Source organism: Urocitellus parryii, chromosome 8 (genome assembly GCF_045843805.1).
Source record: "Urocitellus parryii isolate mUroPar1 chromosome 8, mUroPar1.hap1, whole genome shotgun sequence".
NCBI classification, from domain to species: Eukaryota; Metazoa; Chordata; class Mammalia; order Rodentia; family Sciuridae; genus Urocitellus; species Urocitellus parryii.
This window is the reverse complement of record NC_135538.1, coordinates 115,622,290-115,646,067: the sequence shown is the minus strand read 5'-3', so window position 1 is coordinate 115,646,067 and position 23,778 is coordinate 115,622,290. Positions and strand designations below refer to the sequence as shown.

At 37.8% G+C, this 23,778-nt stretch overlaps 1 protein-coding gene across 2 annotated transcripts in view; it reads right to left on the bottom strand.

The window, feature by feature from the left end:
- Positions 1–21,687, bottom strand: part of Ilrun (inflammation and lipid regulator with UBA-like and NBR1-like domains) — an 84,165-nt gene extending 62,478 nt beyond the window's left edge. For both annotated transcript variants that reach the window (XM_026383360.2, XM_026383361.2), the window contains exon 1: positions 21,326–21,687. In XM_026383360.2, the coding sequence (XP_026239145.1) occupies positions 21,326–21,483 (158 nt within the window). In that variant the 5' untranslated portion in view covers positions 21,484–21,687. The remainder of the gene's footprint in view (positions 1–21,325) is intronic.
- Between the last annotated feature and the right edge of the window lie 2,091 nt (positions 21,688–23,778).

Below are 23,778 nucleotides of genomic sequence, written 5' to 3'. Positions count from 1 at the left end.
AAGAAAAAAAAAAGTGGCGGGGGAATTTTGCAGTGGTGAAGTGCACACAAGTTCAATCCCCAGAGTCAAGAAGAGGAAGGAGGAGAAGGAGGAAAAAGAAAACTAAGGTTAGGAAATCAAAGAAATTTCCAAGAGAATGAAGTGTCCACATTGAAGGAGCTCACCAAAGTTGAGCACAACAGTATATGAAAATACATACTAAGTGCATCACTGTCAAATTTCAGAACACTAGAGACACAAAGTTACCAAAAGTTTCCAGAAAGGGAAGAAAACAGGATTTATTCAAAGATAACAAAGTATCAGAAGTTACCACACTGCGGCATTATCGCTGAAATACAAATGACAAAGGATCATACCACCTTGAAAAGTCTTGAGAAAAATATTTTCAGCCTTAAAATTGCTACCCAGTCAAACCCTGGGAGAGCAACCAAGTATCAGGTTAAGATTAAAACAAAAAAAAAAAAAAAGAAGAAGAAGAAAAGAAAAGAAAAGAAAAAAGAAAAATCAGAATGCAAAAGACTCAAATTTTACCTCCTCTGCACTGTCAGGAAGTTTAAAAAAAACAAAAAATGGGGTCCAAGGAGTTGAATGAAATTCCCAGAGTGAGAGGTATACATCAGACTTAAGTTCAACCAATAGAGAGCAGAGCAGGTCAATTGCACTAGAAAAGACTTCAGAAAGAAACAGATGATCAAATGTCTAAAATGTCTAAACTTATTGAGAAGAAATTACAAAGCTGGAAGGAATTTAAGGATAACTGAGTTTTTTAAAAAAAATCTATTCAATTGAGCAAATCAAATATCAAGACAAGTATTTCACTCAGGGTAGCATAAAAATGTGCAGGAAAGGAAAAATAATTCAAATACCCTGGTGGCTCAAGTGATGATGAGCATCTAATAATAGTTGTAACAAGATAACTACTGAACACTGTTTTAGCCAAATTATAAAAAACTAAAATGAAGAACAGAAGATGAAGTAAGTGGAAACTAACAATTACTGTGTGCTAGGCATAGTTCCAAACCTTAACACATTAATTTAACTAATCCTCAGATTAAAAACATTCTCTTTATGTATCTTCCTTTAAAAATACTGTTTTGTTGTTTGATATGGGGGTCTCCCTATGTTGGCCTCCAACTCTTGAGCTCAAGCAATCCTCCCTCAACACAGCCTCCCAAGTAAATGGCACCACAGTACTGGTTCCTTTAAAAAAATAATTTAAAATTAGGGGCTGAGGTTGTGGCTCAGCGGTAGAGAGCACGCCTAGGATAGCAAAGCCCTGGGTTCGATCCTCAGAACCACATAAAAATAAATAAAATAAAGGTATTGTGTCCAACTACAACTAAAAAATAAATATTAAAAAAATAATTTAAAATTAAATTAAAAAGCTGACTGTTGCCCTGAAAAACCAAACATGTACAACAATGCAACAGAAAAAACACACAAAAACAAGTTCAAACATATATACACATACACACATATGCATAAGCCTTTGATATAGGATAAAAGACAGCATTTCAAATCATTGGGGAAGTGTAAATTTTTCAATAAATAGAAGAAATGACTAATCATCTAAAAAATACAGACCTACCTCATTTCTGAATAAATATTAGCTATTATAAAACATTTACAGGTAAATGATTATGATTATATAATTATAAAACACGGGTGAATGTTTATATAACAACTGGGTGGCGGAAGGATTTCTAAGCATGAAATCAAAAGCAGAAATCAAAAAGAGAGAGAGACTACTGGATTCAACATCATACAAATTTACACAAAAAAGTGCCACAGAGTATAAAACAAAAACATTATAAACCAAGCTAGATGACAAGCTAGAGTCAGACAGGAAGAATAACTTCTAATGTTCTAGAGCACAAAAGGATAACTATGGTTGACAACAGTTACTTTCTTTTTTAAATATGGTACTGAGGATCAAACCCAGCGCCTCACACAAGCTAAGCACACACACTATTATCAAGCTATATGCCTGGTCCTAACGGAATATTTCAAATAGCTAGTAGAGGATTTAAAATGTATCCAATACAAAGAAATAATATGTGTCTACAGTGATAGATGTGCCAATTACCCTGATCTGTGTACACATGGTATAGATGTACTGAAATGTCACATTTACCCCACAATTATTATGCGTCAATTTTAAAACATATATATATATACATATATATATACACATAAATATATAAAATTCTAGTGCTAGATAGGGATTCCAGGGCCTCATGCATGACAACTGAAATGTTCTACCCTTGAACTATACATCCAGCCCCTATTATATTTTTAAATAGAGTGGGAGGAGACAAACTATGGAGTAAAAGCAGACATTTAAATTTATTTTTCTTAATAGGCATACAGCTTACACACATCAATGAAGAAAAGAATATCCAATAGAGTGGAGAAGAAAACACAGAAATAAGTCACAGAAAAATATAAGCCAATAAAGACATAGAAGAATATATAATCTCATTCCCAATTAAGACAAAACCAATTAAAATAAGTACACGTTTAATCCATCAGACCAACAATAATGTAAAGACATAAATGGAATGCTGCCTATATAGTACACTGTGAAGTTAAAAAAGCAAGTCTGAGGGCTGGGGCTGTAGCTCAGTGGCAGAGGAGATTGCATAGTATGTGTAAGGCATTGGTTCCATCTTTTTTTTTTTTTTAGTTGTAGATGGACACAATATCACAATATCTTTATTTTTATTTGCTTATTTTTATGTGGTGCTAAGGATTGAACCCAGGGCCTCACGCATGCAAGGCAAGCACTCTACCACTGAGCTACAATCCCAGCCCCTGGGTTCGATCTTTAGCAGCACATAAAAATAAATAAAATAAAAGCATTCTATCTATCTATAACTACAAAAAAAAAAAAAAAAAGCAAGTTTGGGCTGGGGATACAGTTCAGTTGGCAGAGTGCCTGCATGCACAAGGCCCAGGCTTCAATCCTCAGCAAAACACACACACAAACACACACACACACACAAAGCAAGTTTGAGAACAGTAGATATATGATCCTATTTGTATGGAATAGGATCATATATCTTTTTTAACTATGGGAAGTGAAAACCAGTGGTACACACCTGTAATTCCCATGGATCATGAGGCTGAGGCAGGAGGATTACAAATTCAAAGCCAGCATCAGCAACTTAGCAGGGCCCTACACAACTTATTAAGATCCTGTCTCAAAATAAAAAATAAAAGAAGGGCTAGGGATGTAGACCAGTGGTTAAACACCACTAAGTTCAATCCCTGGTACCAAAAACTTAACATTAAAATTAAAAGGGCTGGGTAAATGTATGGAACTGGATACTATCATGCTAAGTGAAATCCCCCCACCAAAAAAAACCAAAGGCCAACCATTCTTTGTGATATACAGATGCTAACACACAATCAGAGAGTAAAAGGGAAGAACAGAAGCTCACTGAATTAGACTCAGGGGAATGAAGGGAAAGAAGGGGAAATGGGAATAAGAAAGACAGCAGAATGAATCAGACATAACTTTCCTATGTTCATATAGGAATAGATGACCAGTTTAACTCCACAACATGTACAATCATAAGTATGGGAAGTTATACTCCATGTATATATGATATGTCAAAATACATTCTCTACTGTCATATATAACTAAAAAGAACAAATAAAAATTAAGAGGTGGGGGGGGGGCTGGGGTTGTGGCTCAACGGTAGAGTGCTCACCTAGCACAGGCGAGGCCCTGGGTTCAATCCTCAGCACCACATAAAAATAAATAAATTAGGGCTGGGGTTGTGGCTCAGAGGTAGAACATTCGCCTAGCATGCATGAGGCACTGGGTTTGATCCTCAGCACCACATAAAGTAAAATAAAGACATTGTGTCCACCTATAACTAAAAAATAAATAATTTTAAAATTAATTAATTAATTAAAGATATTGTATCCAACTACAACAAAAAATAAATGTTTTTTAAAAGGGGGGGCCTGGGATTGTGGCTCAGTAATAGAGCACTTGCCTAGCATGTATGAGGCACTGGGTTCAATTCTCAGCACCACATAAAAATAAATAAAGGTTCATCCACAACTAAAAAAAATACACACACACACACACACACACACACACACAAATAAAATAAAAGAGCTGGGGATGTGGGTTGGTGGTTAAGCACCCTTGGATTCAATCCCCAGTACACACAAAAAAAAATTTTTTTAAATAAAGTATGGAAAATAGGAGAAGATCTTTATACATGAGATGGTACACCAACAGAGCATGCTCTTTCAGTTGGAAAAACCTTGACGACTGAAGTAGATGATAGATTTGAAATGGCCTGGCCTCAAGTCCATACTGAAAAACATACTAGGCTGGTAATGTAGTTCAGTGATGAACTTGACTAGCATACACTAGACTGTAGGCTGGATCCAAAGTGACACACACACACACACACACACACACATACACACACACAAAAAAAAAAAAAAAAATCACAGTTTGCTTTAATGCATTGCAAAAGAGAAAATTTCCATTGACGCACAATGACAGACACAATGACTCCTAGAAGCTCAAAAAAAATTTTTTAAAAAGGGCTGGGGATTATGTAGCTCAATGGTAAAGTGCCCCTGGATTCAACCCCCAGTATCAAAAATGAGAGAAAAACAAAAATTTCCTAATCAAGTAAACAATGAAAGCCTAAAGACATCTGTTTATTCCAACTTCTAACTATCAATACAAAGGACAGTTCTTTTTCACCAAAAGGTGAAAAGAGGGACTTAAATCTGAACAGAGAAAGGAAGAAAATAGAATGATAACTTCTAATTAACATGCACAAAGACTCAGGTATCTCACTGATCAAATACATGCCCACAAAGGCACAAAAACAACAGAATAATGGCTATCTCTAGAGTTGGATAAGAGGGGACACAGGCATTTATGTACCATCTAAACTTTTCATGAAACATATATTACTGCCAGGTGTGGTGTTGCGCACCTACAATTCCAAACACTTGCTCGAGCTTAAGGCAAGAGAATCACAAGTTCAAGGCCAGCTGGGCAACAGCCATAAAAGAAATTTAAAAGTACCAGAGGAGATATCTCAGTGGTTAAGCACCCCTGGGTATATCCTCAGTTCTGTGAAATAAATAGATTGTTTTAAAAAATGAAAATTTAAAAAAAAAAAGATTACATATCCAAATGGAATTTTAAAAAGGTTAGACACAAATAGTAAATTTGAAATATAGGGACAAAGTATAACTGACAAATATCCATTTTCTTTTCTTTTCTTTTTTTCCCCCTTTGTACCAGGAATTGAACCTGGGGCACTTAACCACTGAGCTATATCCCCAGTCCTTTTTATTTTGAGGGCTAGGGATTATGGAACTAATTTGCTCAGTCCTAAATTGCTTAGGCTGATCTCAAACTTGCCATCCTCCTGCCTCAGCTTCCCAAGGCACTAGGATTACAGGTGTGTACCACCATGCCCCACCATTTCTCAATCCCCAGAACTAACAACAACAACAACAAATAAAATACATTTTTAAAGTGACCAAACCCCCCCCAAAAAAATAAAAAGATTTAAAGGTAATTTTAAAATATGAAAAGCCTGGAGGTATAGACCCAAGGCCCTGGATTTGATCTCCAGCATGGGGAGAGGGGAAGCATTAAAATATGCAGAATAATATTCAGTAAAAAAAATGAACTTCTGTATATGATATGTGGTATAATATAAAAACAATGCTAAGGCAGAGAAACCAGACACAAAAAGACTACATGCTACATGTTTATTTTTATATGAACTATCCAGAAAAGGCAAATCTATGAAAAACAAAAACAGAATTATGAAAGCTTGTTGTATAGCTCAGTGGTGGAGTTAAGTGCTTAGCAGATATAAGGCTCTGGGTTCCATCTCCTATGTTGCCCAAAAAAACCAACCCCCCCCCAAAAAAAAGAACCACCAAAAAAAAGAAAAAAAAAAGAAACGAAACCACCAGAATGGTGGCTCCCTGGGGCAGAGAAAGTGGGGACTGATCAAACTGGCACAAAGAAGTGACAAAAATGTTCTAAAATTGGATAGCAAAGATAACTGCACAACTCCACGATTTTACTAATTCAAATTATTCTCCCTCCCCGACTTCTCCTATTTTGTTTTAGACACCAAAAGGTAAAGAAATTTAAAGGTAGTTTTAAAATGGGAAATAGTCCAATGCTACAGCACTCGTCTAGCATATGCAAGACCCTGGGTTCAATCCCCTGTACCCCAGGTTTCACACATGTTAGCAAGTCCTCTACTACTGAGCTACATCCCAACCAAAGCTGTAATAATGGAAATTAAAAGCCACTATCTATCTAGCTGAGGTTTGCTTTAAAATACTATTCTTCTGGTGGAAAAAAAGGTGGAAAAGGGACAAAACATTAATGATTATAAAATCTGGTAGGATACACAGAGTTCATTATATTTTTTCCACAATAAAAACTTAATAAATTAGAGCACAGTGGTGTAAACCTGTAATTCCAGCAACTCAGGAGGCTGAGGCAGGAGGATTCCAAATTAGAGACCAATCTCAGTAACTTAGCAAGGCTCTAAGGACTTAGCAAGACCCTGTCTCAATTTTTTTTTTTTTTAAAGGACTGGGGATGTGGTTTATTGGTTAAGAATCTGGGGTTCAATCCCTGTTATCAAAAAAAAAAAAATGTTGTAAGTACCATCAAACACATACATAAAACTGCACCTACTTCACCTTTTACTTATCAGACTAAATCTACCTGGCAAAAATAAAAATAAGAGCCAGGTGCGATGGCGCATTCCTGCAACCTCACAGGATAAGGCAGGAGGATTGCAAGTTCAAAGCCAGCTTCAGCAAAAGTGAGGCACTAAGCAACTCAGTGAGACCCTGTCACTAAATAGAATACAAAATAGGGCTGTGGGCGCTAGGGTTGTGGTTCAGTGGTAGAGCGCTCGCCTAGCATGTGCAAGGCACTTAGTTCGATCCTCAGCACCACATAAAAATAAATATATAAAATGAAGGTATTATGGGCTGGGGTTGTGGTTCAGTGGTAGAGCTCTTGCCTAACATGTGTGAGGCACTGGTTCGATTCTCAGCACCGTATGTAAATAAATAAAGGTCCATATGCAACTAAATACATAAATATATTTTAAAAAAAGAAGGTATTGTATATCCAACTACAACTAAAAAAAAAATTTAAAAAAATAGGGCTGAGGACATGGCTCAGTGATTGAGTGACCCTGAGTTTCAGTCCCCAGCACCCCAAATAAATAAATAAAAACAAATAAAAATGTTAAAAAAATGAAATTCTCAAAAAACAGGCTTGACACTGTCTCATGGAGGCAATCTAGAAATGATACAAAATTCCTTTAAAAAAAAAAAAAAAGAGCATACCTTTGATCTGCCAATTCCACTTCTAAGAATTTGTCCTAAATAAACATATGTTACAACAAAAAAAAGAATCACGAGCTGGGTGCAGAAATGCACATCTCTGACCCCAGCTATACACAAGGCCTACACAGGAAAATGTCAAATTCAAGGCCAACCTGAACAACCTAACATGTCTTGAAATAAAATAGGCTGGGGGTGGGGAACGGGGAGGGTAACCCAGTCAGTAGTAGAGCACCCCTGGATTCAATCCCCAGTACTGCAAAAAAAAAAAAAAAAAAAAAAAGGATTGAGAGAGGTGAAATAATTAAACATGTAGGAGATAGTTGTTATAGCAAAAAACAAATCAAAACTCAATAAAGATAAATGACTGCTTAAAAACAAATTAAAGAATGTTCAAATAATAAAATACAGTTGTCCCTAGGGGATGTTTTTAGGACCCTCTACACATACCAACATTTAAAGATACCATTACAGAAAATAGCATAGTATTTACAAATAATCTATACCCATCCTCTAGTATACTTTAAATCATTTTCTATTATAATATCAAGGTAAATGTATGTATAGTCATTAAGCTGTATAGTTTAGGTACCAAAAAAAAAAAAAAAATTTGTACGTATTCAGTACAAACACATCACTATAGGCCCTACTACATTCTGACCCAAGGTTGAATGAATTCTTAGAAGCTGAGACCACAAATACAGAAAACTGGGCTAGGGATGTGGCTCAAGCGGTAGCACGCTCGCCTGGCATGCGTGCGGCCCGGGTTCAATCCTCAGCACCACATACAAACAAAGATGTTGTGTCCGCCGAAAACTGAAAAATAAATATTAAAAAAAAAAAAAAAAACAAATACAGAAAACTGCCTGTACTGGGAGCCATGAAAAAGGGACTTGGAGAAATAGCTACAGTGCACTTAAGTGAAAAGTAGGCCATTAAAGCAATATGCATTATATGATTGATTTTAATCTAAAACATAAATTATATGCCTATGAATATCTATATATATGCACATATGTATAGTAATGAATATGTAAATATGAATATCTATATATATGCACACATATATAGTAATATTACAAGTAATTTTATTGTCTTTCTTAGACATTTCTGAATTGATGGATTTTTATATTCATCTTTATTTCTTTAATAATCAGGGAAGAGAAAAAAATGTTCATTTTGGAAAATGGCAAACCTCTTTATGTAAAATGGACAAAGGGCAAATTCAGCCAATGCATGAAATACAATGGGCTTTGAGCACATGAAAGTACTCACTGGAAATGACAAAATACAAATTAAAACAAGATAACATTTTTAAACTATGAAGTTGAAAAAATTTAATTACAATATGCTGCACGGATGAGGTATCAAAGAAACAATCACTCATTATAGTTGTGGCAGAAATACAAATGAGTCTAGTCTCTGTGGGGAAAACAATTTGGCAATTAAGTATTAAGAGCATTAAAAGCCATGTTTATCTTTAGCCCAGAAATCCTTAGCTCAGTAATTGAATTCTAGGAATGAATCCTAAGGAAATAAGTATGTGAGCAAAGATTTAGCTCCAAGAATATTCAATATTCAATTTATATTGATAAAAAAAATTGAAAACAACTTATATATCCAATAAAAAGGGATTTTTTGTAGTTGTAGATGGACAGAATGCCTTTATTTTATTTGTCTTTTTTTTAATATTTATTTTTTAGTTGTACACAAATACCTTTATTTTTATTTATTATGTGATGCTGAGGATCGAACCCAGTGCCTCACATGTGCTAGACGAGCGCTCTGCCACTGAGCTACAGCCCCAGCCCATAAAAAGGGATTATTAAATTATCCAATTTCATATGATGCAATACTATGAAGTCTTTAAGGGTAAAAGTGCAGAACCATATTTACTAAGTACAGAATGGAAGGCTGGGGTTGTGGCTCAGTGGTAGAGTGCTTGCTTGCCTGGCACATGCGAGGCACTGGATTCAATCCTCAGCATCCCATTAAAATAAACAAATAAAAGTAGTATGTCCATGTCCAACTAAAAATATTTAAAAAAAAAAAAAGAAGGAAAAGAAGAAAGGAATGGATTCAGCTTAGTACAGCATATGCTTATCAGCATATGTGAAGCCATCACTTCAACCTCCAGCACCAAAAAAAGAAAAAAAGGAGAAATGACCATAAGAGATTAAATGAAGACAGATTACAGCATGTGCACTGGAAATATATTAAAGTATATGTACTGTATTACAGTGCCCCCCTCCAAGACTCTACTCTCACCCCCCCTCAGAACCTTGGAATGTTGCCTTATTTGGTAATAGGGTCTTTGCAGATGTAATCAGTTAAGATAAGGTCACACTAGATTAGCGTAGGCCCCAAATTTGAATGGTGTCCTCATGAGGAGGAGATCTGGGAGACCATGAAGAAGGCCAAGTGAACACTGAGGCAGAGGCCCAAATGATGCAGCTACAAGCCAAGGAAGGCCAAAGATTGGTATGAGCCACAGAAAACAAAGACAAGTAAAGGAAGAATCCTTCGCTAGAACATCAAAAGGAAAAATAAATAATAAAGAATTTCAAGGCTGGGGATATAGGTCAGTTGGTAGAGTGCATGCTTTTTTTTGCATGCTCAAGGCCATGGGTTCAATCCCCAGCACCACATAAAAATACATAAATAAAGGTATTTTATATTATGTCCATCTACTAAAAAAAAAAAAAAAAAAAAGAATTTCAAAGGGAACATAGCCCTGCTAAAAGCTTAATTTGGAACATTTTGTCTCCAAAAGTGTAAGAGAACCAACATATTTCTGTTGTTTCAAGCCACCCTGTTTGTTACATGCTATAGCAGCCCTGGGATACTCATACAGGAGCATGGGCAGATTCTGGTCCCATACTGTTTATTATGTTTAAATCCCATTTCCATCCATGTGACCAGGTTAAGTTATCTAAATACTCTGAGCCTCTTTTGACCTCTTCTGAAAAATGAAGATAATAGTAGTTCCTAGAACTACTGCAGGCATTAAATTACATATTAAACACAAATTACTTAAAATAATACCTAGAATATAGTAAATACTCCACTTCTGAAAGCTAACACAGGTACACAAGCACAAACACAACGCAGTATTAGATGGATATAACACTAAAAGGTTAACATTTTTTGTATCTGGGTCCTGTGAGTATGGCTTTTGCTTTCTTATTGCTTATCAGTTGTTTCTAACATGTGCAATGAACATAAATTATTTATGTCACAATGGATAATTCAAAATAATAAATTATAATTTCTAAAACATAAAGCAGTGATTATGGTCAGTTATATGCAAACCCCATCCTCCTATCAGTTATCTAAAGAACCTGTTTTCAAAGTACTTAGGTGTGGGGAGTAAAAAATAAAATTTTCTTTAGTAAATAAATGTGACCAGAAAGCATTTTTAAAGCACTTTGCATAGCAATCAATCATAATGGCTGTAACTTTAACAGGCTGTGAGTCACAGACTTCAAGCACAGTAATTCAAGTATGAACCCTCAGAACCCTCAGAAACTTGTTGTAGACCCAAGGCTCACAACACTGGAGGTAAGCATAATTACATATTAATTTTTAAAAGTGAGTCTTTTAAAATTCAGTAGAACTGAGTCTCTGAATTTGGGAATAAATTTCTCCCCTTCCTAAGACATATATAAATTTTGACAAATCATTAGGACATCACTTATAAAATCAATTACTCTTCCAATTTAAGAAAAGTACATTTCTTTTATTTGAACAGACGATTTACTAAGAGTTAAACCTCTTCAGTGAGTTTTAGTTTTACTGAATTTGGAGTCCCTAAAATGATCAACTGATGAATTGCATTCTCTGACAATAAATACTACATAAATAAATTCAGATGAGCTCACTACTTGGTAGTTTAGTTCTTAACACAAGAAAATCGAGTTTTAATAAAATCATATGTAATTACAGGGTGGTAGTCTCTTGCTTAATACAGAGGAGAAATTTTAATGTACTAGAAAGGACCAAAGGACACTATCACATTAATTTAAAAAAAAAATATGTGTGTGTTGGGCTTATGGTTCAGTGGTAGAGCACTTGCCTGGCGTGCACGAGGCACTGGGTTTAATTCTCAACATTACTTATAAACAAACAAACAAAGAACCACTAACAACTAACAACTAAAAAAGTATATTTAAAAAAGGAGAAGAATTCTTTAAAAAAAAAAAAAGTGTGTGTGTGCGCGTGAATAGCTAAGTGTGGTGGTACACAACTATAAACCCAGCAACTTGGAAAGCCAAGACAGGAGGATCACAAGTTAGAGGCCAGTCTCAGCAACTCAGCGAGACCCTCTCTCAAAATAAAATAAATAAATATATACATACATTAAAAAAAAAAGGCTGGGGGTACAGATCAGTGATTAAGCACCCTTTAATTCAATTCCCAGTACCAAATAAAACAAAATTCTATAAGCAGCCTATAAAGGGGTTATAATTTATAGTTCTGCTTTCTTTCAACAGCACTAGACTTCAATCATTCCATAAAAATTATGCTTTTTCTTCCATCTACCTTCATGTACTACACTTGTTTACGGATGTTTACTCAACACCTACTATGTATAAGGCATTGCCTAAGATGCTCAGGGACAAAGGCTGTTGGGGGGCATTTTCCGTGAGAGTGGGTGTGTGTATATGATAAGTATTATTTTAAAAGCAATTAAGAAAAGTGTGGAATTCAGAAGAGATCACTATTAAGAAGAATCATCAGTAGGCCAATTCCAGAGAACAGAATTTCATAAGAAAGGCACGGGGCTGGGGATGTGGCTCAAGCGGTAGCGCGCTCGAATGCGGCCTGGGTTCGATCCTCAGCACCACATACAAACAAAGATGTTGTATCCGCCAAAAACTAAAAAATAAATATTAAAAATTCTCTCTCAAAAAAAAAAAATCTCTATCTGGTAAGCAACAGGCACTGTTAAGGGATTCAGAGAAAAGACAGGCTTAGATCAAAGTTGTGATTTAGAAAGATTTATGTGGTATGTCCACAAAATGAACTGGAACAAAGAAAGTTAGGTACAGAAAACCAATTGGAGCCTATGCCTATGTTACCCTGTTAAACTGGTAACATACCTGCAAACTAAAGTTGTGGCTGAAGGAATGGAAGAGACAAGTTAAGAAGTGCACTGCTAAACCCAGGTGCAAATGAACTAAACTGAAAATATTGGGATATCAAGGAAAGAAAAGACCTTGGAGATAACAGTTCAAATATAATGTCTGGAACACAGGAGCTATTAACAGAACAGGGGAAAGTCAGAAACAAAAGCTGGTTCAAGCAGAGGAAAAGGACAAATCGGTCTTTTAAACACATTTAATTTTGGGGGGATGCCAATAAAATATCCCTAAGTTTTATTATTCCCCACCAGAAAACTCTGTACCATTTTTGGTCCAACTTTTAGTAACAGGCCAAAGAGAATACAGTATATATTTAATACAAGTAAAGGATAAACATACTGCAGAAATCACATTCCAGAGTATAAACATGACCAAAATTAAGCTCCATAAAATAAAGTTGGTTCCCATCTCACACCACAGCAAAAAAATTAACTCAAAATGGAGTGATGACCTAAATGTTGGAATTAAAACCATAAAACTCTTAGAAGAAAACACTGGATAAATCTTCACGATCTTGGGTTTAGCAATGAATTCTCAAGATATGACACCTAAAACACAAGCAATGAAAAAAAATGGCATGGATCTCATCAATAAAAAAAATCTGTATATCAAAGGCTAGTATCAAAGAAGTGAAAAGACAACATACAGACTGGGGGAAAATATTTGCAAATCACGTATCTGGTAAGTATTCCAGAATATGAAGACCACACAACTCAATAACAAAAAGACAAACCCAATTTAAAAATGGGCAAAGAATTTGGATATTTCCCAAAGAAATACACAAATGGCCAAAAAGCACATAAAAGATGTTCAATATCATTAGTAATTAGGGAAATGAGAACCAAACTCATAATGAGGCATCATTTCACATTCACTCAAACAGCTGTAATTTTTTATAAAAGTAAGTACTGGTAAGGTTATGGAGAAGTTGGGACAGACTCTGCTGCACTGGTTGTGGAAATGCAAAAATCATTCAGCTACTGTGCTTTTGTTTTGGGGGTTTGTTTTTTTTTTGTGGTACTGAAGATTGAACGAAGGGCACTGCACCTGCTAGACTAGCTCTCTACTAACCTTTGGAAACCATTTTGGAAGATACTCAAAAACACAGAATGACTTATGACCCTGCAATTCCACTCCAAGGTATACATCCCAAACAACTACAAACAAGTACTCAAATACAAGTACATACATATTCAAAGCAGCAACTGTTCCTTCCTCGTTTCACTCAGGAAATCTAACTACAATTCCATCAATTCTAATCCAGCCATTTCAAAATTTAACTTCTAAGAAAGCAATATGTCCATAGCAGGCACACAATCTTTGTGAATCCTGATCCTATTTGATTTGATCCACTCCTATCTGTTATGAAATTTTACTCAGTTAACTGAAAATTAACATATGAAATGTTTTCTCATTATCCTGAAACTTTTCTCCGACAGTTTCTGGTATGTAGGTTTCCTATAACACTATCTGCTAGTGATCCATACAAAACATATTTGTTTAAATACTGTCTGATTGTCAAGTTTGTGCTATAATGTATTAGATTAATTTGGGGTGGGAATAAGAAGATGGGAGGTGGTAAAGAAGCCCCATCTGCCTGTCCTGGCTAAAATGATGATTAATCCTGACTTATGCTTGAAAAGGCAAATACTTCAGTAACAGCACTGTTAAAAAAGACTTTCTACAGGACAGTGATATACTTGTCATTGTATTCCTTTAAAACTAAAATAAGCCAGTCCCAGTGATGAACACCTGTAATCAGCTTGGGAAGTTGAAACAGGAGGACTGCAAATTCAAGGCCAGCCTGGGCAACTTAGCAAGACCTTGTCTCAAAATGAAAAGGGAGGCTGAGGCAGGAGGATGGCAAGTTAGAAGCCAGCCTCAGAAAGTTAGCAAGACCCCATTTCAAAATAAAAAATAAAAAAAAGGAGTGGGGACATAGCTCAGTGCTAAAGCACCCCTGGGTTCAATCCCCAGTACCAAAAAATATTATGATTATTAATAAAATAAAAAGGGCTGGGAATGTAATCCAGTGGAGTGCCCTTATATTTAATCCCCAGCACTGCAAAAAAAAAAAAAAAAAAAAAAAAAAAAACCAGCTAAAAGGACTCTGCTCTATTTATAAACTTTTCTTTTCTTTTTCTTTTTTTTTTTTTTTTTTTTTTTTTTTTTGCTACTGGGGGTCGAACCCAGGGGCACTTCACCACTGAACTACATCCCCAGCCCTTTTTATTATTTATTTTGAGACAGGATCTCACTAAGTTGCTGAGGGCCTGGCTAAGTTGCTAAGGTTGGTCTCAAATTTAGGATCCTCCTGTCTCAGCCTCTTGAGTCACGGGAATTACAGGCATGCACCACTGACCTGGCATAAAACTATCTCATATTAAATCAAGAGTCTCAAATTGTATGTACCAGTTAAAGAAGTAGAAAACAAGAATATCCAAAAGCAGTAACTCTCAATTTTAAAAATTTAACAGAGGATTAACACTCTATCTTTGTGATGCAACCTTTCCATACTCTCTTCCTAAAACTTCTATGTAGAATACTTTTTTAGGGCCTCAGGGGCACTAGAGATTTAACTCAGGCATTCATCATGCCAAGCATGCACTGTACCAATGAATGTACCCCTAGTCCCACACATTTTTAAAGGAAACTAATATTGTATCAAGTTTTATTTCCATTACAAGGGGACTTTTCCTTAGATTAACCAAAGAACAGAAATTCATTAAACTGGGTATGGTGGCACATACCTGTAATCCCTGTGTCTCAGAAGGCTGAGGCCAGAGCATCACAAGTCCAAGGCAAGTCTAAGCAACTCAATTTAGTGAAGCCCTAAACAACTCAGTTAAATAAAAAATAAAATAAAAATAAAAAACAAAAAGGGCTGGGAATATAGCTCAGTGGTAAAGTACCCTAGGATCCAATATCTGGTACTCCCTATCCCCCCAACGGCAAAGAAAAGAACTGCCTGAGGCACCGTGAGACCACACCTGAGATACTAGTGAATTTCACCTTTATGGTCTGATTTATTGCATCACTTTATCTAGCAGGGTGCCTTTGATAATGTTGAGTGTATCCGCAGGACATTATTTTACAAAAATGTTTTCCCCAAGTTATTTTTCTAGAAAACATGTTCCTTCCATGGTATATAGTGTAATGTTCGAAAACATGCAAGGCTCCTTGAGGATACCTGGAGGCAACCTAGTATTTGCAACACCCAACTGCATAGTACTAGCTTAAAGAACAGGAGAAAGAGAGAAATTGCCTACATGTTATTAATTTATCTACAGCTACAACAGTTATATTTAGAAATAAGTTCGGGGGGCTGGGGATGTGACTCAAGCGGTAGCACGCTCGCCTGGCATGCGTGCAGCCGGGGTTCAATCCGCACCACAACATACAAACAAAGATGTTGTGTCCGCCGAAAACTAAAAAAATTCTCTCTCTCTCTCTCTCAAAAAAAAAAAAAAAAAAAAAAAAGGAAAGAAAGAAAGAAGTTCAGGAGGCTGGGATTGTGGCTCAGTGGCAGAGTGCTCCCCTACCATGCATGAGGCACTGGGTTGGATCCTCAACACCATATAGAAATAAAGGTATGTGATGGTTATTATTATCCAAAGTACATGTATGAAGACATGAATTGGTGTGAATATACTATGTATACAACCAGAGATATGAAAAATTGTGCTCTCTGTATGTAGTAAGAATTGTAATGCATTCCACTGTTATATATAAATTAAAAATAAGTAAATAAAGGTATTGTATCCAACTACAACTAAAACAAAATATTAAAAAAAAAGAAAGAAAGAAGTTCAATATTAACTCCTACACTAATATCCTCTAAAAATCTAGAACTATCATTAAGATAGTTAATAATAAGAAGGACTGACTACAATAAGAAGGACTGACTTAATTTGAACACATACACAATAGAGACAAATGCCTTTGAGGGCCAGAAGTGAGTTTAAAATTTTATGTGACATGGAACTGCAATTTAAAATTGCCTGTAATGGTAAAATTTTGTTATGTATATTTTACAAATTTTTAAAATCATTTGAAATTTGCCTCCAAATCCTGATTTCCCCTGAAAACATACACACACACACACACACACACACACACACACACACGCCGATTTGACTACATTAAAGAACATGAATCCATTAAATTGAACATTTTTTTAAAAATACTTTTAGCTGGAGATGGACACGATACTTTATTTATATGTAGTGCTAAGGATGGAACCCAGTGCTAGGCAAGCACTATACCACTGAACCACAACTCCAGCACCTAAACTGAACATATTTAAATTTTAAGTAGTTGAAAACTTTTAGGGGCTGGGGATGTGGCTCAAGCGGTAGCGCGCTCGCCTGGCATGCGTGCGGCCCGGGTTCGATCCTCAGCACCACATACCAACAAAGATGTTGTGTCGGCCGAGAACTAAAAAATAAATATTAAAAATTCTCTCTCTCTCTCTCACTCTCTCAATAAAGAAAAAAAGAAAAAAAAAGAAAACTTTTAGTGATGTGAATTAAAAGCTTTAAGGAAGGTGTTTATTGATATTTTCCATATCCAAGAAGGACATAGGCAAATAAAAAAAAAACTGCAGCAAAGGAGATTTAGTTCTGACATAATTCTAACTAGAAAAGTAATTAAATTCTATAATAAGATATCACACAGATCTATACCCTTAGTAATACAATAGGATAACTACCTTGAAAGGGTTAGATGCAACTTGTAGGAAAAATTCTAATAAACTGGAGTAGGGGTTGTGGCTCAGTGGCAGAGTGCTTGCCTAGCACATGTGAGGCACTGGGTTTGATTCTCAGCACCACATAAAAAAATATACAAAAGTATTGTGTCCATCTGCAACTATAAAATACTTTTAAAAAATTCAAGGGGCTGGGGTTGTGGCTCAGTGATAGAGCGCTTGCCTAGCATGTGTGAGGCCCTGGGTTCAATTCTCAGCACCGGATATAAATAAATAAATAAAATAGAGTTTCATCAACATCTAAAAAAATATTTTTTAAAAATTCGAATAAACTATAGAGAATCTCTATAAAGCCGGCTTCCAGTTTTAGAATTCCGGGTTCTTTATCCCAAGCCCACAGTGTCTGCAAGAAATTTTACCTATAAAAAGTTACACTAAGGGCTGCGGCTGGGACTCAGGGGTAGTGCACTTGCCTGGCATGTGTGAGGTACTGGGTTCAATTCTCAGCACCACATATAAATAAATAAAGGTCTATCAACAACTAAAAAATATATGTTAAAAAAAAAGTTATACTAATCTACAAGTCATTTCAGTTTGGCTTTTATATATCACGGTTAGTCTGCCCCACACATCTACTCCCTCAGGAACTGAAAATTGACCATCTCTGTTATGAAACAGTTCCACCAATTTCCAGCAATATCACTGGCCTCAAAATATAAACACTACAAATGAAAAGAATACTTGGTTCTAAATTAAACAAATAGAAATACATACACGACTTTGTCAACCTTAGCCAATGATTTTTGTGTTAACGGGGAAGATAATTTTCAGATCCAAAGCATTCAATTTTTTCAAAAATGACAAAAAAATAATTTTTACTCTTGGGGAAAAAAGAGCATCATCTTTCAAATCTGAGCTCCATTTTGGAAGACTCCTGTTCATTTTAAAACAATGATCTTGGACTGGGGTTGTAAATCAGTGGTAGCATGTTTGCCTGATACAAGTGAGGCACTGGTTTCAATCCTCAGCACCACATAAAAATAAGTAAATAAACAAGCAAAGGTATTGTGTCCGTCTACAACTAAGAAAAAATAAAAATAAAAAGTAATTTAAAAAATGATCTTTAACAGTGATCAGACAAGTGAATAATTATTTATTATAACCCAAAACCCAGCATTTATAAAGTCACAGGGAAGTTAATCATCACCAATTCAACAGGTAACCACTACAGCACAGCAAGCTGAGTGATTCTTCCCAACCTGTATTAGGGCTATCTGGACAGTTGTTAGACATTAAATGATGCATTCAAGCAATACAATTCTAGACTCCAGATATTTACTTCAGTATAGCACATACACATATTTTGATCAAGTATGCATGCATATCTGTATTTCACTAGATTTTATTAATTATAATGGGTGTTTGTTTAAACAAATCTGTCAAGATGAATTTACAAAAGTCAACACAGGAATAAAAGTATAATACTGGGGCTGGGATTGTGGCTCAGCTGTAGAGCACTCATCTAGCACATGTGAAGCCTTGGGTTCGATCCTCAGCACCACATAAAAATAAATAAACAAAATAACGGTATTGTGTCCAACTACTTCTAAAAAATAAATATTTAAAAAAAAATTTTTTTTAAGTATAATACTGGATTATGGAGCTAACAAGCTCTCCTAAGAAAGAAAACAAAGACAGCCTTCCTAATTTCTTAAAGAACATTCTTTCTACAGCCAAAAACTAAGGTAATGTGACTCAAAGTTGAATTATCTCTTCATTGCCTAGATTCCTAAAAGGCCACTGACTTCCAACTGCTTTCAAATCAGAACTCAGAATGAGAGGATTTACCTCAGTGTTAGACTACTTGCCTAGAATGCTTAAAGCCCTGGGTTGGATACCCAGCAATGCCAAAAAAATAACACTAAGAAAACATTTTTTAATGGCTCACACCTTGCTTCAGAAAGGTATCTTTGTGTTTACACAGAGATAAATGTCATCAATATACATACGACTTCAAGTCTTTGAGATTAATCTTTTCTTTTTTTATTTAAAGACTCAAACAGAATTTTTACAGCCCAACTGTTTTTATTTTCTTTTCCATACCATGGCCTTACCTATCTCCTCACTTTTCACAACACCTAAAAACAATCAATCATATATTAAATATACACACCTCAAGCACATAAAATTCATTACACTAGTTTTGTAGCTATAATAATTGTACTAACAAACACTGACTTTAAAGAACTAAAAACTTATTAGGGCAGCATTTAGATGGTTCAATTCACCAGGGGGTGGGGAGATAAATCAATCCTCCCCTACCCAACAGGCAGCTACAGTATGCCAAGTTTTCTATACTAAACTAGTGTAACAAGGAAGAAAGTATGATTTTACTTCTAAATTTCACCAGAGTAATAGCTCTTCTCAGTGTGTTCAATAACCCTAACAATCTCTACTTAAACATTACAGGTTGGATGTCAGAAATCTATAGTAGACTACATTCCCTATCTGAGATCATCTGGGCATAAAAGACACAAATAGAGATGGCAAATACTTATTTATTTAATTCTAAAGCCTATCTCCTGAATTCATTGGAAGCCTCAAAGAGTTTTCTAAACATCAAGAAACTCAGTCCCACTCTTGCTATGGCTGGCTTTAAATAATGATAAAATAACAGAACCCACTGAAGATGCTGCAAGAAAATAAAAATTTACACATCACCTTTGGTTTGGCCACATCTAGAAAGGATCCCATTTACAAATGAGCATCATCCAGAGTAGGTGAGGAGTGGGATAAAAACCATCGTTCAGCCCTCTTTTCTGGCACTGACTGAGGCATTCGTTGGAAGTGAAAATAAAGGGGAGTTTGGTTGTGGAAGTGATGCCAAGAGAAACAAGATTCCACATGTCAGGAGACTGAATGCCCCACACAGAGCAAAGGGCACTCACCCCGTTGCTTTTGGCCCAAAGAAAGATTAGTTGCTTCACCTGAAAGCCTCTCAAAGGAAGTCTAATTGTGTCCACTCCCTCCCTCACCCTGAGTGAACTCAACAACCCCTACTCACAGAACAGGGGGGAAGCTTTGCTTATCAAAAATAGCAAGTGCTGCTTCCAAAGCCAAGAAACACTCCTTTACTGAGATAGTCTTCTGCCCCAATTCAGTCTTCTATAACCTAACTACAAGCCCAAAATACTTGGTTCCCAGCCTACCTAAACTTCTCCATTTTCTCAAAGGTCTATCAACCCCGCTTTCTTTCAAATAAGCTCTTCTCCACTCTCCGTATTCTGGAGGCCTTTCTCAAAATTCCCTTTGCGCAGGGCTCCAGTTCTTTCAGAAAGTTCCTTCTCCCAGGATCATCTCCTTTCTCCCACTTTTCCTAAGGTTCTGCCCAGATGCCGTCCCAGGTTTAACACTCCGGGCTCCTCTATTTGTAGATTCACTACCAGATCCCACTCTTCCCTGGCACAACTCTTCGGAAAGTCATCTCTCCCACCAAAATCATTTATTTCCCCAAAACATTTTTTCCCTTATCTCTCCTCGGATAGAGACAGACCCACATACAATTATCTGTTCTCAACTCCTAACTCCCAACTCTCTTCCATCTCCCAGGTTCGTCCACAATATTTAACAAGCCTCCCTAGAGTTTCCCCCCTAATTCTCGGCCTCAGCCCCTAACTTCAACTACAGTCTTTTACCCACTTTCCAGATCCAGATTTTCTGTGCTTTTTACTCTCAGCCAGCACCACAAGCCTTCCCTCCCAGGGTTACCCACTTATGCGTCTATGGCCAAACCTTTTTCCCTCTTCCACCTTCCTCGGGCCCTAATTCTCCGCAGAACCTAGTGAACAACCCACCCCGCGCCATCTCCTCGGCCTCCCCGCAGCCTCCGTGGCCCCTAACTCTCCTTTAGCTCCGCTCACCCCCTAATTTCACCCCATGCCCGCCGGGGCTCCCCGACTCGCCCTCCCCGCCCGAAGAAAGAGGTCCACCTCACTGCTCGCCTGGCCCGCCCTGCCGCCAGGCTCGAGTGTCCCTTCCCTTCCCTCGGGGCCCCGAGGCCGCTGCCAGCGATGGCGCGGCGGGGCCGGCTCACCAGTTGGTCATGTCCAGGAAGAAGGCGCAGCCGGCCGGGTTGAGCTGGAAGCCAAGCAGCCGCTGGAACTCGGAGATGAGCACGTCCTTGTCGGTGGTGCCCAAACAGCTGAACTTCTGCATCAGCTCCGGGTCCAGATCCACGTCCATGCCCTCCATGGCGGGGGCCGGACACCCGCTTCCCCGCCTCCTCACTACCGAGCCGCCGCCGCGCCGCCAGGCCCGGGAACCGGGAGGGGGCCCGTTGCTAGCCGGCGCCGCGACCCCGCTCCTCTGAGGTAGGCCCCGGGCCTCTCACCGCCTCATAGGGGTAAACTCACTCAGCCACTCACACTCCGGCTCCCCCCCCTCCCACCCCCCCCAACGCCGCCACCTCCGCCGCTACCGCCTCTCGCTTCTCCGCCGCCTCCGCCTCCTCCCGCGCCGCGCCCACTGCGCACGCGCCGCCCCTTAGGCCCCGCCCCTTCCTTTCCTGAAGGACCACCCCTCAGTGGCGTCACAACCCCGTGACGTATCCCGCGTGACCTCACCGCGGCGGAGCGAGGGGGCGGGAAGGGGGAAGGAGGAAAGGGCTGGCCGGGAGGCAAGGGTGGGCTCTAGGCCCAACCTCCTCCTCGCCGCGTCCCCACCCTCAAGGGGCGGAGTAAACGCCCAGGCTTGTGGGGAGGAGCTCGGGTATCTTTGTCTCCGACTACCCCACCATTTTGCAGGTGAGGAAACTTGAACTCCAGGCAGGGTACGGACTATGGCAAGGTCAAGTAACAAAGTGCACACTCAGGGACCGGCCTTCCCAGCCAGAGGTCTGTCCCTCGCTCTAGAAAGACTTGTTTCTAGAGCCGCTTTCCCAAAAGGAGGTTGCCGTAAATCCTTGGTTCCCGGCCACCCTGGAGATGACTACTAGGGTTTTATCGGTTTTATCGGTGCTGTTTGTTATGCAACAGCATCTTGTCTCCAGAAAATAAAAGAGTCCTCAATACAAACATCAGTCGCAGGTCCAGACAACGCCACCCATTCCGTCAGAACCAGCTCTTTAAAAATACAGGTTTAAGTCATGAGAATTTGGAAAAACTTGTTCTGTCGTTACAATCCAGGGCAAGTGTATATGGTACACTTAACGTGACCAAGATCCCATTTCAAGATCAAAGAATGAGAAAGAAGTTTAGAGACTTTCTAACCCTTCTGTGTTTTATTTTGAGGTTTTTGATTTTTGTTTTGTTTTGGTTTGGTTTTTGGTACCAGTGATTGAACCCTAGGGTGCTTAATCACTGAGCCACTGTTTTTGTTGTTGTTGTTGTTGTTGTTTTTCGTTTTTGTTTTAATTTTGAAACGTCTGGCTAAATTGCTTCAGGCCTCACTAAGTTGCTGAGGCTGGCTTTGAACTTGCGATGCTCCAGAGACTCTGGAATTACAGGTGTGTGTCACCATGCCTGACTAACAAGTGTTTTTAAAACATCACTTGTTGGCAAATATTGCTATGTCAGGGTTTGCGGGAGAGGAATGAATAAGAAATGATCTGCCTTCAAGTAGCTTTCTGTTTAGTATACAAATATAGCAAGGGAAATCAAGAAAGTTTATATGCCTTTTCCAAAAATACAGTGCAAAAAAAACTAGAACCCAGCTGAAGTATGGTTTCTAACAAGGTCAACAAAAGACAGGGCTGGGAGAAGTGACCAATAGTGTCTGGGGTGCCAGGATGCTTAGGAAAGGGAATACATTCTACCTCTTCCGTCTCAGTATGAAATAAGTAAAATAAAATAGCTTTGTCTACTTGGATACGGTGGCTCACACCTGTAATCCCAACAATTTGGAAGGCTGAGGCAGGAGGATCAGAAATTCATGGTCAACCTCAGCAATTTAGTGAGGCACTAAGCAACTTAGTGAGACCTCCATCTTAAAATTAAAAAATAAGAGCTGGGGATATAACTCAGGTGGTAAAGTGCTTGCCTTGCATGCACAAGGCCCTGGGTTCAATCCCTAGCACCACAAAAATAAATAAAAAGGGCTGGTGATTTAGCTCAGTGGTAAAATGCTATTGGGTTTAATCCCCACTACCAACAAAATAATAATTTTAAAAAATTAAAACTTAGGTTCTTAGTCATGCACTTTTGGGACTTAAATTCTCTTTCTGCCAATTATTGATAACAGTGCCTACCCAAATAGATTGTTGTGCCAATTAAATGAGGCAACAATATATAAATACAATGCTCTATAAGATTGATAACTAGTAATGTGGTAAACATGAAGAGATGGCTGTGGGTTAGAAAGTGAATCAAAAGCAGAGACTACTTCTTCCCCTGCCCCCCTCCTCTATTTCGTAACCCTTCCCTTCCTGTTCATCTATTAAAGTATGAAATATATGCCCTTTCTGTCTTTAGCCTTCCACCCCCGCATATGAGTATCTTGTGGGAAACAGACACCTTTAACAGCATATATTAATAAATAAAACTTATAAAT